Source organism: Takifugu rubripes, chromosome 7 (assembly GCF_901000725.2).
Source record: "Takifugu rubripes chromosome 7, fTakRub1.2, whole genome shotgun sequence".
Taxonomy (NCBI): Eukaryota; Metazoa; Chordata; class Actinopteri; order Tetraodontiformes; family Tetraodontidae; genus Takifugu; species Takifugu rubripes.
The window spans coordinates 4,585,929-4,601,616 of NC_042291.1; the positions used below are offsets into that span (position 1 = coordinate 4,585,929).

Sequence of the window (15,688 nt, forward strand, 5' to 3'; positions counted from 1 at the left end):
CCCCTGGCGGCCGGGAGAATATGAAACTGAAAGTGGCTCATAAACGTTTCAAGTACCTGTTTATGGTGAATAAAGGAGAACGTCAGGGCTTCGTTTGAAAGGTTGAATTTTTCTACAGAATATGAAGATTTAAACCCACACGTTCCACAAGGACTGCAGTATAAAGGTGTACACTGTTCGATTCGGATTGATTTGATAACACAGCATTCTGGGTGAAAAAACTGGAATCCGGTTCTGGATGGAACCGGATTAAAGACGGACACGTTTAAAGAGACAGGCCCGGAATTTATTTCACGTTTTGACGGGAATCACGTGGCGTTGTTGTCTGTTTATTGGTTGTGCATTGTGTGTCCCGTTTATTTAAACTTGTGGTTACAAATAAGAGTCGTGTTTCTGACGTTTCTCATAATTCTGACCAAAGTTTGTTAAACCGCCAAAAATGTGACACTTTGCTGTTTGTTTTTGCTGTTGGTTACTGGGGAGATCCGTGCTGACTCCTACAATGATCTGATGCTTCACGACGCCAAAGGGTTAGGTGTGTGTGTCTGTGTGTGTGTCTGTGTCTGTGTCTGTGTGTGTGTCTGTGTGTGTGTGTCGGGGAAGACCTTCTCCTGCTAACACCTGTGTCATGGCTCCTCCTCCTCACTGACAGGTTTGAGATGTTTGCTGTCCGTGGAGGCTCATCCGTCCTCCTCCGTCCTGATATTCCTGCACTGGAGATCAAACTGGGAGCGCTGGTGGTGCTGCTGTTTGGCTTGACTCCGTTGGGAATGGTGGAGGGGTGCTGCCTGGGTCCAGGTGAGTGGTCAGGTGTTGTTGCTCTGTGTCTCCGCCCTCAGACTGATGTCACCTGTTGCTGTTGTAGACATGCGGTCCTGGATATGGAGTTTGATCGGCTGGGTCTGCTGCCCTACTACCTGCAGAGCATCGACTCCGCCTTCAGCTCCGCCGGGATCAGGGTATGATTAGAACCTGGACCCTCAGTCCACAATAGTTCCCTTCAGGTCTGCTGTGTGAGGCATCAGGTGACACCTCCGCTGGGCATCGGTGTGGGGATGGGCCTCATGGAGACCAAGGGGTCACCACAGCACCAGCTGACTGGCTCCACGCTGCAGGGGATGGCCACCAGAACCTTCATGTACATCACTGTCTTAGAGGTTCTGTCCCAGGAGCTCCACTCAGTTGTCAACCGCATCCCCAGGGTGGCACCGATGCTGGTGGGCTTCGCTGTGGTCACGGCTGACCACAAACTAGAGCAAATCCACAAATGAAGCTTTTCACCAAGTGGAAGAAAAAAGGCTTTAATGATTGTTTTATTTCTGTGTTAGTTTCACTCAGCTGTTCGTAACAGACCAGCGTCATTTAGAAGTACTGCAGCCAACCACCAGAGGGCAACTGACCACATGTGAGTGTGGCAGCAGAACTGAGACGTTGGGATGAATGAGTCTATCCAGACTGAAGCTGAAAGAAGCTTTTATTAAAAATCCATACTTTAGTCATCGTTTAGTCATATGATTGACACTACAGTTTAGTGTGTTGATTTATCATTCAGTTGAAGACAGCTGTATACTAGTCACTGGGGATGAAACATGCTGTTTCCGAATTAAAGTATTTACATCATTTTCAAAATTTAAACGGTTTTCTTTCGACTGGAAGTTAACAAAAAAGAAAAGACAACTAATTAAGTTGAAAATATGTATTATTTCTAGTATATGTTTCTCTGCATCAACTGAACACCTCCACCAGGGGGCGTAACATGACGTTTCCCCGGGCTCCAAAGATAATCTATGTAAAGAGGTCTCCCACTCTGACTTGAATAATTGCCCTTGTTGATGTAGAAAACGAGACCCAGGCCTCGAGGGCTGAACTCCAGTCGGGTTTTCTGAACAACCAGGTCGACCACTCGTTCATCTGGGTTCCGTCTTGCCTTGGTGGAAGCAGGGTTTTCTGCCTGGGAGGACAGAAATCCCGGCTGGATAGGACGTCAAAGGCTCAGAAGAGAGGGCGTTCATGCCGGATGGGTGGGTCTGGGGAAAGAGTACGTTAAAACTATTAGAAAACATGCATTTGATCATTTTGAATTTTATTTAGGCAAAACCACACATTATTATCAGTCAAAAACGTTTGATACATTAACTTCTGGAACTTTTAGTCAACGTTTTTCTGACTATAATCTCGTCTCGTCCTCTCACTACTTTATCCCTTTCGGGGTCACGGGGAGGGTACCCCATGTGCGACGGCAGGTCCACCCCTGGATGAGTCGCCAGTTCATCGCAGGACCCTATATGACCATTTGTGGGTTCGATACCTTGCTCATGGGTACCTCCGCAGTGCTGTAAACTTGTTTTGGCACCTTCCATGTTTTGTCTGCACTAGGGCTCGAACCGAGAACCCTCCTCTTCTCAACCCAGCTCCCATCAGACGGAGGTCCCACCATCACCCAGACAATCATTGAATTGTTTATTCCCTAACGCAACATGAATATACTGTGAGTCGACACCGTCTTGCCGCTAAAGTCTCCGGATTCCGCTACCAAGTGAGAGCTCTCGCCTTTCGAGAGCCTCTCGGGTTCAAATCGTTCCACTACGTCAAGTAGTCCCGTCGGCTGGCTGAAGATGTCTTCGACGGGTTCAGGCGCCTGTCTACCCGGACCAGGTCACGTCTCGGGCTCCGGGTCTGGGGCTTCCAACCCGCGAAAGTTTAGCGAGAAGATAGCGCTGCATACCCAGCGACAGGCCGAGGAGACCGCCGCCTTTCAGGAGGTTATGATGGATATCACGTCGACCAGGGTGAGACACTTTCAGCTGCTGCCCGGAGGAAGACAGGCCCTGCCCGGGCTCGTTAGGCGTCGTTACATTACCCCCCCAGCCCGCTCTGTCGGTCCCCGACGCGCTCATAGTCACAGCCAGTGTGGGACGGTTCTGGGTCCGGCGCCTGTGACCCAGGAGCCTGGTGTCCATTTACCTAACGTCGTTAGCGCAGTTAGCCAACATTAGCATGGTGAGCTAACGCGACTTGTTTACGAGGTTCCGTCAACGACGCTGTCGGTCCGCGGGGAAACGAGGACGGTTCGGTTCGCTTAAGTCTTCTGACTTTGTTCTTGTAAATACGGGCCCGGTTGCTAAAAATCCGGATGTGTTTAAACGTTCAATAGATAAGGAGCGAGTTTTAAACAGAACCGTCATAACTGACGCTCTGACCGGAACAGTCAGAAAACAGTCGGAACATGAACCCAAGCCAGTTTATACTGGGAGAGAGGGGGAGTTGACTGGGTTTACTGGGACAGGGGGGGAGATGACTGGGTTTACTGGGACAGGGGGGGAGATGACTGGGTTTACTGGGAGAGAGGGGGAGTTGACTGGGTTTACTGGGAGAGAGGGGGAGATGACTGGGTTTACTGGGAGAGAGGGGGAGTTGACTGGGTTTACTGGGACAGGGGGGAGATGACTGGGTTTACTGGTATAGGGGGGAGTTGACTGGGTTTACTGGGACAGGGGGAGATGACTGGGTTTACTGGTACAGGGGGGGAGGATGACTGGGTTTTACTGGTACAGAGGGGGGGAGATGACTGGGTTTACTGGTACAGAGGGGGGAGTTGACTGGGTTTACTGGGACAGGGGGAGATGACTGGGTTTACTGGGACAGGGGGGAGATGACTGGGTTTACTGGTACAGAGGGGGAGTTGACTGGGTTTACTGGGACAGGGGGAGATGACTGGGTTTACTGGTACAGAGGGGGAGTTGACTGGGTTTACTGGTACAGAGGGGGAGATGACTGGGTTTACTGGGACAGGGGGAGATGACTGGGTTTACTGGTACAGGGGGAGATGACTGGGTTTACTGGGACAGAGGGGGAGATGACTGGGTTTACTGGTACAGAGGGGAGATGACTGGGTTTACTGGGACAGAGGGGGAGATGACTGGGTTTACTGGTACAGGGGGAGATGACTGGGTTTACTGGTACAGGGGGGGAGATGACTGGGTTTACTGGTACAGAGGGGGAGATGACTGGGTTTACTGGTACAGGGGGAGATGACTGGGTTTACTGGTACAGGGGGGGAGATGACGGGTTTACTGGTATAGGGGGAGATGACTGGGTTTACTGGTACAGGGGGTGAGATGACTGGGTTTACTGGTATAGGGGGAGATGACTGGGTTTACTGGTACAGGGGGGAGATGACTGGGTTTACTGGGTACAGGGAGAGATGACTGGGTTTACTGGGACAGGGGGGGAGATGACTGGGTTTACTGTACAGGGGGAGATGACTGGGTTTACTGGTATAGGGGGAGATGACTGGGTTTACTGGTATAGGGGGAGATGACTGTGTTTTACTGGGGACAGGGGGGGAGATGACTGGGTTTACTGGTACAGGGGGGGGAGATGACTGGGTTACTGGACAGGGGGGGATGATGACTGGGTTTACTGGTACAGGGGGGAGATGACTGGGTTTACTGGTATCGGGGGGAGATGACTGGGTTACTGGTACAGAGGGGGAGATGGACCTGGGTTTACTGGTATAGGGGGAGATGACTGGGTTACTGTACAGAGGGGGAGACTGGGTTTGGTAGATGACTGGGTTTACTGGTACAGAGGGGGAGATGACTGGGTTTACTGGTATAGGGGGAGATGACTGGGTTTACTGGTACAGAGGGGGAGATGACTGGGTTTACTGGTACAGGGGGAGATGACTGGGTTTACTGGTACAGGGGGAGATGACTGGGTTTACTGGTACAGAGGGGGAGATGACTGGGTTTACTGGTACAGGGGGAGATGACTGGGTTTACTGGTACAGGGGAGATGACTGGGTTTACTGGGACAGGGGAGATGACTGGGTTTACTGGGACAGAGAGGGTATATGACTGGTTATACTGGGACAGAGAGGGTATATGACTGGTTATACTGGGACAGAGTGGGTATATGACTGGTTATACTGGGACAGAGAGGGTATATGACTGGTTATACTGGGACAGAGTGGGTAACTAACGCCACCTCTCTCCTCATCTCTGCAGCTTCAGGCTCAGAAGCTCCGCCTTTCCCGCAGTCAGGGTCCGTACTACAGCGGCTCTCTGCCCAACGTCAACCAGATCGGCAGGAGCACTCAGGACTTCCAGGTAAACAGCGAGAATGCTGACAACACCGACACTTCGAGTCATTGTATGGATTTCACCTGTGGAAGGATGGCGTCATCTTCGGGCTCAAGAGCTAGCCCAGGGGTTAGCCCTAGGGGTTAGCCCAGGGGTTAGCCTCAGTTACCTATTTCCCTATGCTGGAGTAACTACTACTGCTACTGCAGTTACTCCAGCATGTAAAACAGCTAACCTGTGTCCATGACAACCAGCTTCCTGGCTATTATAAAGGCATCTGCTGCTCTTAAACAGGACCTGTCTCTTCTTTCCTTTATTTGACCCCATCCTGTGAAAACTCCTCACGAAGGTGGTTGACCACTCAGAGCAGAGCAAATTATACTAGTTACAGAATCCTCTGTGGAGCTTCAGGGGTCAACAATGTTGCCATGGTGCCCAGGTCACCTGGTTGGTTACCATTGAGGCGTCAGCAGTCTTTCATACAGACGCTCTTCAAAGTTGTATTTGAGGCTGTTTCACTCCTGATGTGTTTGTTGATCTTATTTCCTGAGCAGAATGCGTTCAATGCTCTTGTTATTGTGCTGGTGCAGTATGGAGATGAAGGGAAGGGAGAGGGAACAGCGCCACCTCCCGCCTACAGGGGGAGCTGCAGCTCCCTCAGCACTCGCCCTCACTACCCTCAGCTGCTCTAAGTTTCACCTGTTCCACATCGATGTGTCCTCGTCTCTGTCTGGCAGGGCTCCTTCCCGTCCACGCTGGAGTCCAGCAGGTCCACCCGGCATCACGGACTAGTGGAACGGGTGCAGAGGGACCGCCGCTTCATCTCGCCGGTCCGACCATACCGCAGCCGTCAAGTATCCTTCAGCTCAGTTCCACAGATGAGACGGCCAGGGACCGAAGCTGAGCACTTCCTGTCTTCAGGTTCTGGGCCTGATCAACAACTCGTGTAGATGATGGCAACCCTCACAAATATGCAGCTGCACGTTCTTTACTTTCAGAACATTATGGGATGTAGAAAAGTATTTTTTAGAGAAAACTACAGTAATCTTAGACCATCAGATCTTCTGTGTGTCCTTAACTGTAGTGTCCTCAGGTGGACAATTCACTATATAACTCCGCCTACCTGTCCCCCCCTCCTGATCCCAGCTGGAGAAGGTAGGTTGTTTTACCCCCGATCTGTCTGTCTGTCTGTCTGTCTGTCTGTCTGTCTGTCTGTCTGTCTGTCTGTCTGTCTGTCTGTCGTTATGGAAACTGACCTGTCGGCAACCTTCCTTTTTGCATCTTGTTGCATTTCCTTTGCTGCTACTGCTAACAAATCTTATCAAAGCCTTTGTGACTCAGATGGTTGTGATGATGATGATGATTATGATAGTGGTCATGAAGAGGATGAGGGTGGTGATGGAGAAGCTGATGGTGATGAAGAGAATGATGATGGTGATGAAGAGAATGGTGGTGATGACAATGATGGTGAGGATGTGGTGATAGTGGTGAAGAGGATAAGGGTGGTGATGAAGAGGATGAGGGTGGTGATGAAGAGGATGAGGGTGGTGATGAAGAGGATGAGGGTGGTGATGAAGAGGATGGTGGTGATGAAGAGGATGTGGTGATAGTGGTGAAGAGGATGAGGGTGGTGATGAAGAGGATGGTGGTGATGACAATGATGGTGAGGATGTGGTGATAGTTGTGAAGAGGATGAGGGTGGTGATGAAGAGGATGAGGGTGGTGATGAAGAGGATGGTGGTGATGACAATGATGGTGAGGATGAAGAGGATGTGATAGTCGTGGAGATGATGGTGGTGGTGATGAAGAGGATGGTGGTGATGAGGATAGTAGTGTTGAAGATTGGTGATGAATGAGGGTGGTGAAGAGGATGATGGTGGTGGTGATGAAGAGGATGAGGGTGGTGATGAAGATGATGATGATGATGGTGATGAAGAGGATGATGGTGATGGTGTCAACAGAACATCTTTTTCTTATTTCAATGTCCCTTTTCTCATTGGTGAATTGATCCTGTCCAGTCAGTTTTGTGTCCCGCCCTGGGCCCCACCCACAACTGACCCCGCCCACTAGGGGGCCACTTGTTCAGGATTCTGTTTATATGAATCACTAATAAACTCTCATTTTCATTTTTCATATCCTGCAAGTCTTTTAAACGTTCATATTTGGATACATTTGTCCTCTGAAGTCCCAGAACAGACCTTTTAGGAGGCCACCCCAGGCCATGGCAGCTGGTCAGAGGTGGGGCCGGCCCCTGTCAGCACAGAACTCCTCCTGTAGCATGACTCCTAAAGCCCTGATCTGGTTTTAAACAGGGATCTGGAGCGGGTAGACCTCGATGGGGGGACTTTAAAACGCAGCTGCTCGTTTTATGGAGCCCTGATTAATGAATGTTCCTCAACTGACGTATGGGATGTAGCGGAGGCTTGTAGACACAGAAGGATGTGTTTTGTGTTTGTAGGACCTTCTGAGGTGGGTTATAGTGATGTATTCTCCTACATTGGGGGCAGACAGCTCAAGGCTTGGTCAACACCTGTGTACTGATGTTCAGCTCCGGAGAAGGCGCACCTTCAGGGGTTCAGGGGTCTTCACGGGTGTTCACTCTTCACGTATAATTACAGGAAAATTCCCATTTCCTATTTTGTCTCACACTCTGACCAGAAGGTAGAGAAAGAAAAAGGACAACAGCCTCCTGCTGAAGTGTCCTTGAGCAAACCACTGATGTGAAACAGCTGCTGTGGGTTTGAATGAAGCTTCACAAAGGCCGCTGCCGCCACCGCTTCAAGCTAACCCGTCACTGCGGAGCTTCAATCCTTTTTTCTGTCTCTTCTCACAACCTGCTGCTTGCTGTTTCTGCATTTGCGCCTGCGTTTGTCCTTCAGCGAGAGCAGCTGGTCTGATGAGGACGCCATCCCTGTCTGCTCCAACATTTACATCTCCATTCAGGTCCGATCACTATCCCCTAATCTGATTATGACAAATCAGATTAACACATTTATTTTCTCCACAATTCTCCCATGTGCACTGGTTATTAATCTGCCATGTTTTTTGGTACTTTTAGCCCCTCATACGTCTGCAGCAGCAGAAAAAGCTTCCGTTTCTCTGTCCTTGTGACAGTAATCCGATTTATTCCCAGTTACGGGATCGTCGTGGTCATGTCAGTGACTCCAGTCAGCGAGAGTCGGCTCATCTCTTTGGGAGGGAAATGACAATCCCCACTTGAGGATGGCTAATCCACACATTTCCTCAGTCAGAAACCAAGGATGTCGGTGAGAACCGACCAATCAAACGGTCTCTTCAAAGTCTTGAAACCACAGTCCAACCAGGAAGGAGGAGGAAGTCTTATTTTGATAAGATCTTGTTACAGGAAATGTTCACAACATCTACAGAAATCTACAGTCGGTTTAAATTGGGTGAATGGTGCGGGTGCGGATTGGTTGTATCGGATCAATCGATATTTTGCATCTTATGCAATTTGTATGATCAGTCATATCTTAATTCACTGATCAGATCAATGTTTATGTATAAAATAAATCTTTTACATATAAAATAACCCACATTTAAGCCAATAGTACTTGACAACAAAGCAAAATAGACAAGTCTTTGGTTTAAATGTGTTTTGCGATACAAACAACGAGGAGTTATTTACTGGAGTTATTTTGATTGAACTTATATCTGACCTGCCCTGAATGACTCCTGAATGACGTCACCATTTCCTCTCAGTCAGGCTTAAGGATATTTTTGATGCTCCACGAACACATGTAAATAGCCAATAAACAAGCTATTTAAATTGACACATCGCTCTACCTCATGATCTGATCGGTCACCGTCCCCAAAGGTCCTGATGGTGTCAAGCCTAAGGTGGACTCCCGCCACCTCAGACTAGTCAGTAGGTGCTTGTGCTCCAGATATAAGCTAGCATAAACCAAGGCGCTACATCAGCTTCACTGTAGATGTGAGCCAGTCCTTTTAATGGCTTCGAACAGATCCTTCCTAGGCCACACCCACCGACAGGTAAAGCAGACACCTGGCACAGAGAGGTGCTGTGAATATAACACTGTCCTCTGCTTGCTGCCTCCATCGCTCACCTGCTGTGCTAGCTTTCTGAGCCCTCGCTACTCCTCCTCCTCTTCTCGTTGATCTCTCTTGGTGGAGGAAAATAACTTTCTGTTCTTGTCAATCACGTGAAGGAATTGGGCCGGAAACTTCCCCGGAGATAAAAGCCAGTTGTTTCGCCTCCCCGCTACTGCACTCAACAGGTGAATCTCCCTCATCCTCATCCTTCCCTTTGCTTCCATTTTTTTTATCCTGTCTGCTCGACGTCTTCTAGCTCACCGCTCAATAATGGAAGGTTTCAAAGTCTTTAAAATCAGGTTTTGATTTTTTTTTAACAGAACCACCTGTCAAACTCTCACCTCTTTTTTCTTTCACTCCTCCATTATCACCCCTATACTGATCCAGCTCTGAACCCATCTGAAGGTCAGTCAGTGTTGATAATCTGGAGATGTGGAGGACTGCCTGGGTTAGCTTCACAGATTTTAGCACAGTTAGCATTAGTTAGCTTAGCTGTGGCTATGTTCTTTGGCTGCAGTCTGGAAAATGGTTGAAAGTCAGCAGCAGAAATGTTAGCAGACTGGTCAGCAGGGTTGTTGGGTTCCTGGGAGACGGTGGTCGACAGGACTGAAGTGTGTGATCCTGTCTGAAACCAGTTGCTCTTGCTGGTTCTGTTGGGGATGGAGCAGGAAAGGTGAAAACACGTCTCCGCTTCTGAAGGTTCCCATCAACTCAGCCCACCTCTCCTCTTCTGTCTTCAGGACCAACTCTGACTCGGCCCTCCACACCAGCGTCATGAACCCCCCCTCAGGAGACCCCTTCACCACTGGGGCCCCCACCCTCACCCTCCAGAGACGCACAGGTTACCCCCAAGGCAAACTCTCTTATTTCTGTATACTCCTTATACCCAGCATGCCCTCTGGTGTGTTGCCCCGCCCACTCTACCTTCCACTGACCAGTGTGTGTGTGTCTGTGTGTGATTGTGATTCTGCAGGTCAGAGTGATGGAGAGAGTAGAAGAAGTGAGTAATCACACACCAACGCTCCTATCATTTGTGTGTTAAGTTGCATCATTTTTATAAACTTGTCTCTTCACTGTTCTTCTGTCCCCAGTGTTTCCGTATCCTGTACCCCCAATCGAGGAGAATGTGCTGGATGAGGGGAACCTTCTCAAACCCTGGGACACCAAAAAGGTAAAGGCAGTTCAGGGTTCATGTGTACAAACAGAACAAACAACGTTGCACCAAATTGAAGCTCGTATTTCTTTTAGCTTTTTTTCAGCATTTGTGATATGAATGTAGTCAGACAAGTGTAAATATGGTGAGACACGGATGCTGATGGGACACGATGACCTATGTTTGTTTCCATAGCTTCAGACTGGACACAAATGTTGATATAGACAGTAAAAGCCCACAGTTCTGGTTTTAACCTGGTCTTTCTGCTAACTCAGCTGCCTTTGTTGTCATCCCGACCCAAGTCCTGTGAAGTCCCTGGAATCAAGTAAGACCCTCACAGCACACAGCTACCCACACCCATCATTATGTGATAGGACGAGGTCTCCTCTGTCTCCATCTCCTCCATCCTGGTTTCCTCTATCCTCATCTCTTCTGTCTTTGTCCTTGTCTCCTCTATCCTCATCTCTTCTGTCCTTGTCTTCTCCATCCTGGTCTCCTCTGTCCTGTTTCCTCAACACATCAGATGGACTATCAGAGGATTATGTTAAGATTCTCTGACCCGAAGCCTTTGCTGATCTAAATTTCCCCCCTTAGTGTCTTTACGTCTCCAGAACAAGCGTCCATGTCGGCTCACGGTGCCCCACCTGCCCTTAACACCGGTGGCTCTTTGCCTGACCTCTCCAGTCTCCATTTTCCCTCCCCCCTGCCGACACCGCTCGACCAGGACGAGCCGACGTTCCTTGGATCCTCGTCTCTGGGTGGGGGGAGCAGCACAGGGAACCTGGCCTCCAACCTCACCCAGTTAGGCATCAATGCTGCCGCCACACCAGGAGGCAACAGCAGCTTCCTGCCCCACTCACAAGGTACACAGCTGTGTGTGTGTGTGTGTGTGTGCTTCAGTTGAGATCAGTAGGGGTCATAAATCAGAAGTTAGTTGGTTCCAGTAGGAACCAGACATGGACACAGAAGGTTTCTGCAGAGACCAAGTGACTTATGTCCTGATGTTTGCTGGTCTGTCCTCGACAGGTGTCCTCATGTCCCTGCAGAGCTCCCTCACCAACCACTCTCTGCAGTCGTCGCTAAGTAACCCCAACATCCAGTCGTCCCTTAGCAGCCACTCCTTCTCCAGTTCTCTGAGCTCCGCCTCCCTCCATTCATCGCTCAGCAACCCCTCCCTGCAGTCATCTCTTAGCTCCTCCCCCTCGCTGCCTTCATCGCTCAGCAGCCAATCGCTTCACTCTTCTCTTAGTAACTCTTCCCTCCAGTCAGCGTCCAGCAATAACCCAGGCTACAGCAGTGGTAACGGAAGCTCCGCCTCCTCGTACTCGCCGCTGCTCGGTGGACAGAGCCAGCCGGCGCTCAGCACTTCGCCTCGGAGACGGACGCAGCTCTCGCCGCTCATCCTGCCCATGGCGGGGGAATCACGGCGGCATCACTCCAAGCAGTTCTCCCCCACCATCTCCCCAACCCTGTCCTCCATCACACAGGTCAGAGCTTTAGATTGGTCACGTTTAACTGGTTTTTCCATCTTTGTTGTTGACTCGGTCACCTAGTTTCCAGCATTATTCAGGTGTTTCACTTCCTGTTTGTGAAATTACCATTTTTGAATTAATTTTTTTTTTTTTTACCAACAACGTTGCAACAAAACAACTGCAATGTGAAGGAAAAATCAGCCTGGTGGACACCAGTTCCACCAGTTTAAAATGTTCTAACCTGACCCTCATGTCACCTGGCAGGGCGTACCACTGGACACCAGTAAGCTGCCTATGGACCAGAGACTTCCTCCATACCCACTCAGCCATCAGCAGCAGCAGCAGCAGCAGCAGCAGCAGCAGCGCCGACCCAATGCCCAGCAGCAGCTGCACCTGCAGAACCTGCGCAACAGCTACAACCAGCAGCTGCAGCACCTTGGCCCGGTGGGTCCATCATAGGAAACCAGATTAACTCGCGTAGTGCGTGCGATGTGTGTGGTGACCCCACTGTCTCTCTGCTCAGAGGGCAGCAGCGCCGCAGGTGAACACACCGCTGATCAAGAGCGAACAGGTGATGGAGCAGTGCGTTCAGTCCTCCCAGTGTCACGTCAAACAGGAACCGGAGCGGCACTCGCAAAGGGTGGACGGCGTTTCTCAGCTCCAGCAGATCAGCCACAGCCCGACTGCAGACTTCTACAATGTGAGTTGACGTCCCTGCTTAAACCCTCCCTCATCCCCGCCCCCTGGACCCCCACACTAACCCTCCACAGCAGCGTCTATGTGGGGGTTCTGTTGGTTGGGTGGGTCAGGGTTCAGATATCAGCTCTTTGGGCCATGTTGAGTCAGTTTGGGACAGAAAGAGTGTGTAACCAGGATGATGTGTGCTGTGTTCCAGGATGCCTTATTCAACTCCCTCCTGGATGATCCCTACCTGAGCCTGCATCTCGCAGGGAAATCCGCACCACAGGTAAACTGATCAGAGGTTAAAGGTCATGGTGACATATGCTGACATGTGTTCTGTGCTTCAGTTCATGGCCGGTCCCCATGGCGACTGTCTGTCTCTGAACCATGGTGGTCTGGGGGATGACCAAAACCGGCTTCCCGCCAACAACCAGGACAGCCTGGACCTGCAGGAGTCAGGAGAGCAGCAGCTCCTCAACAGCCAGAACTATGGCGGCGGGGAGGGTCCCCAGAATGTGCCCAACATCATCCTCACTGGTGGGTGTGAGTCGGTGCGAGCCCAGTTAACGCCAACAGCATCATGAATGTTCCTCTTTGTTGAAAACTGCTGTTCTTCGTGCAGGTGAGTCTCCGCCAGGTCTGTCCAAAGAGATCGCCAATGCCTTGTCTCACGTCCCGGGGTTTGAGATGGACCCGTTCTCCCTGGACGACCCGCTGAGAATGGACCCACTGTCTCTGGACATGCTAGAAGGGGACCTGATGCTTGCTGACCCTGCTGTGGAAGATTCCTTCCGCTCGGACCGGTTCAAGTGATGTCCCTCAGTCAGGAGGGCGGTCCTGACCAGCCGGAGCTCCTCCCACAACCACACGCCATGCAGAAACTTTGGATTTGGAACAGTTCTTTTCCTGGTTGGACAGAAAATGTTACTATGCTGGAAATGAGCAACAAGTTATTTTTGGCAGCATTTGTTTGTTCCAGCTTCATCTGCACCCTAAGAAGAAAAAAACTGCAGGTAACTGAAGTGATGCAGAGTTTCAGAAACCAGCAACACTTGAAGATATGCAACCTGATTCTGCTGCCATCCAGCTGCACGTCTGTGTTTCCTCCCTGACAGGAATTCACCCAGCCATGTGACCATACAAACAGTTGAGCTAGGCTCACATCCGGACCCGACTCGGCTCCTCAAACCTTCTACTTCTCCTTTTTAAAAAGCAGCTTTGCACCTCATCTGTGCAGCTTTAGCTTTAAAGCAATGCAACGCTGCCACACGTACCTCTGCTTGTTGCCATGGCAATGATGCGGGGAGACAGAGGATTTGGCCTTATAGGACACGATAGAGCTCAAACCTAAAGAAAGATGGCTGCTGTGCCTCCATCCGGCCTCTGTGCACATCGTCGAGGTGATGGGAGGCCGCCACCCAGGTCGGACATCTTGATTTTAACGTTAACAGTTGATGACAGCCAGCGACCCTCAGGTGGTCCTCGCACCATCTGAGTTTAAAAAAGAGTTGTGAAGCATACATAATCTGCAGTTTATAATGTTAATCCTCACATACCGGTGGGCCCTGTGATGTAGCGTTGTCATGGAGATGACCTGTACGTTTCTGCGGGTTACTGTCAGAAGGTAGAGAAAATGAAGAACTAATGACTTACCTGATGTGAGCTCCTTCCACTGTGATTGACAGGCCTTTAGCCCCGCCTCCATCAGCGATAGCCTCTAGCCCCGCCCCCATTCGCGATAATCAATCTATTTAAGACAATAGTAACCATAACAACAGAGATAGATGTTTGGAGAATCAAATGTTCACATTTCCCAAAACATACAATTTTATCAAGGAGATTAAGAACATGAGCTTTAATGAAAACTGAGCTGGAAGTTAGAGGTGAAGTCCATTTTTGGGATTCAGGAGGTTCTTGTAGGTGTGGAAAGGTGGGAGATGTCGGCGCTGGCAGCCGACCAGATTCTGTGCTTCGTGCCCATCACGTCTGGAACGTGTGATTTAGGAAGTGGCTAAATGGGGCGGGGCCATGTTGAATTTAAATGTTATTGCACTGAAATTTGTCCAATTTTGTCGACTTTTCCCAAATCGAATGTCAAATGTTCCAGCAGTTTCTCCAAAAGCTTCCAGGAAAAAACTCAGAATTCTTAAATCACATTGTAAAATGAAAAAATCTCAGGAATATAGAAGAATTTCATACACGTTCTAAAGATCAAAGCTGGAAATCACGTACGTTCCTCTCATTTGACTTTAATTACTTTGGAAAGTTTTGAAGTTTTTCAATCATCCCAAACTCTTCCTTACCCTTTCCGATCAAGCTTTTCTTGCATAAAAGCACAATTCGCGGATGTATATTGTAAACGTTCGGTCGGCCATTCGAGTCGTTTTTATTACGATCAAAAAGCAAAAAGTCCTTTTAAAGTGGTAACTATAAAAGCAATTTGCGACTGAAGAAAAAAATGCAGAACTGTGTTGTATGACATACTTCAGAAATGTCATCCTTGTTTTTTAAAATATAATTTTAAGGGCTTTTGAATCCTTTAAAATGATTTTCATATAAATGTTGCGTGTGTGCGTGAACTCAAAAAGCTGTACTGAGTTGAACTGCAGTTCCAGACTCTGCCAGTAGGGGAGCTGTTGACCAGCGAGTGTGGGGATACGTCAAAGGCCATATTTCTTATTATTGTCATATTTTATAACGATGTATGATATGAAATGCTCTTATAATATTAATGTTATTAGTTTTTATTTTAGGCTGCACAGAATTTAAAGAAATTAGCTTTATGCTTTGTTGTATTAAGTTCAGATTTTTATTTGAAGATTGTAATAAATAACGAGGGAATATCGAGTTGGTAAATCTAAACATATTTTTTCTTAAACCGCAGATTTCTTTGTAACAAAAACGTGAAAATAAAGAAGAGATTATAAACAGGCTTTTGTTTACATTTACTGTCCTCTATAGGAGGGGAAAAACTACCTTTTTATATCAAAATTCTAAATCCCAGAAATAATTTAAATGACTGTCACCTCTGAGTTTTGCCAGTAGAAACTTTTCCTCTCAGTCAATAAGACGAAAATCAGTCTGACAAACGTCTGTGGTCATGACAGTTGATCAAGACTCAGCAGTCATACCGGAAACACAAGCCACACAAGTTTCAAAATAAGACCCCGTTCGTGAGGAAGCGACTGTCAATTGAACTTGATGAACAGACGTTTAATAAGTCATGG

General features: G+C 48.9%; 1 protein-coding gene and 2 long non-coding RNA genes across 5 annotated transcripts; 2 read left to right on the top strand and 1 right to left on the bottom strand.

The window, feature by feature from the left end:
• Nucleotides 1–36: 36 nt before the first annotated feature.
• LOC115250285 (uncharacterized) lies at nucleotides 37–1,626 on the top strand. Its single transcript, XR_003888863.1, has 4 exons — nucleotides 37–535; nucleotides 653–798; nucleotides 866–1,217; nucleotides 1,329–1,626. It is a non-coding gene; the product is annotated as an uncharacterized lncRNA (long non-coding RNA).
• On the bottom strand, nucleotides 1,458–3,240 carry LOC115250286 (uncharacterized). Its single transcript, XR_003888864.1, has 2 exons — nucleotides 2,726–3,240; nucleotides 1,458–2,027 (listed from the first exon to the last, which is right to left on the bottom strand). It is a non-coding gene; the product is annotated as an uncharacterized lncRNA (long non-coding RNA).
• LOC101063579 (CREB-regulated transcription coactivator 2) lies at nucleotides 2,437–15,389 on the top strand. Of its 3 annotated transcripts, none has more exons than XM_011605211.2 (16): nucleotides 2,437–2,789; nucleotides 5,010–5,111; nucleotides 5,822–5,938; nucleotides 6,178–6,239; nucleotides 9,272–9,340; nucleotides 9,896–10,008; nucleotides 10,129–10,155; nucleotides 10,247–10,326; nucleotides 10,584–10,633; nucleotides 10,903–11,171; nucleotides 11,335–11,795; nucleotides 12,045–12,224; nucleotides 12,304–12,480; nucleotides 12,676–12,747; nucleotides 12,809–12,998; nucleotides 13,084–15,389. In XM_011605211.2, exons 1-16 carry the CDS (start codon nucleotides 2,616–2,618, stop codon nucleotides 13,272–13,274), a joined length of 2,334 nt encoding a protein of 777 aa, XP_011603513.2. In that variant the 5' UTR covers nucleotides 2,437–2,615; the 3' UTR covers nucleotides 13,275–15,389. The 3 variants fall into 3 exon arrangements, with proteins under 3 accessions (XP_011603513.2, XP_029694090.1, XP_029694089.1); XM_029838229.1 differs by having other exon boundaries at nucleotides 2,616–2,789; nucleotides 9,896–9,996; XM_029838230.1 differs by lacking the exon at nucleotides 9,272–9,340.
• Nucleotides 15,390–15,688: the final 299 nt, after the last annotated feature.

What these genes read in the sequence shown, in the direction of transcription:
- LOC101063579 (XM_011605211.2), top strand. Translation starts at nt 2,616, where the DNA reads ATGTCTTCGACGGGTTCAGGCGCCTGTCTACCCGGACCAGGTCACGTC. An exon ending in AACCCTGGGACACCAAAAAG is followed by an intron (nt 10,327 to 10,583) that starts GTAAAGGCAGTT and finishes CTGCTAACTCAG; the next exon opens with CTGCCTTTGTTGTCATCCCG. An exon ending in TGTGAAGTCCCTGGAATCAA is followed by an intron (nt 10,634 to 10,902) that starts GTAAGACCCTCA and finishes TTCCCCCCTTAG; the next exon opens with TGTCTTTACGTCTCCAGAAC.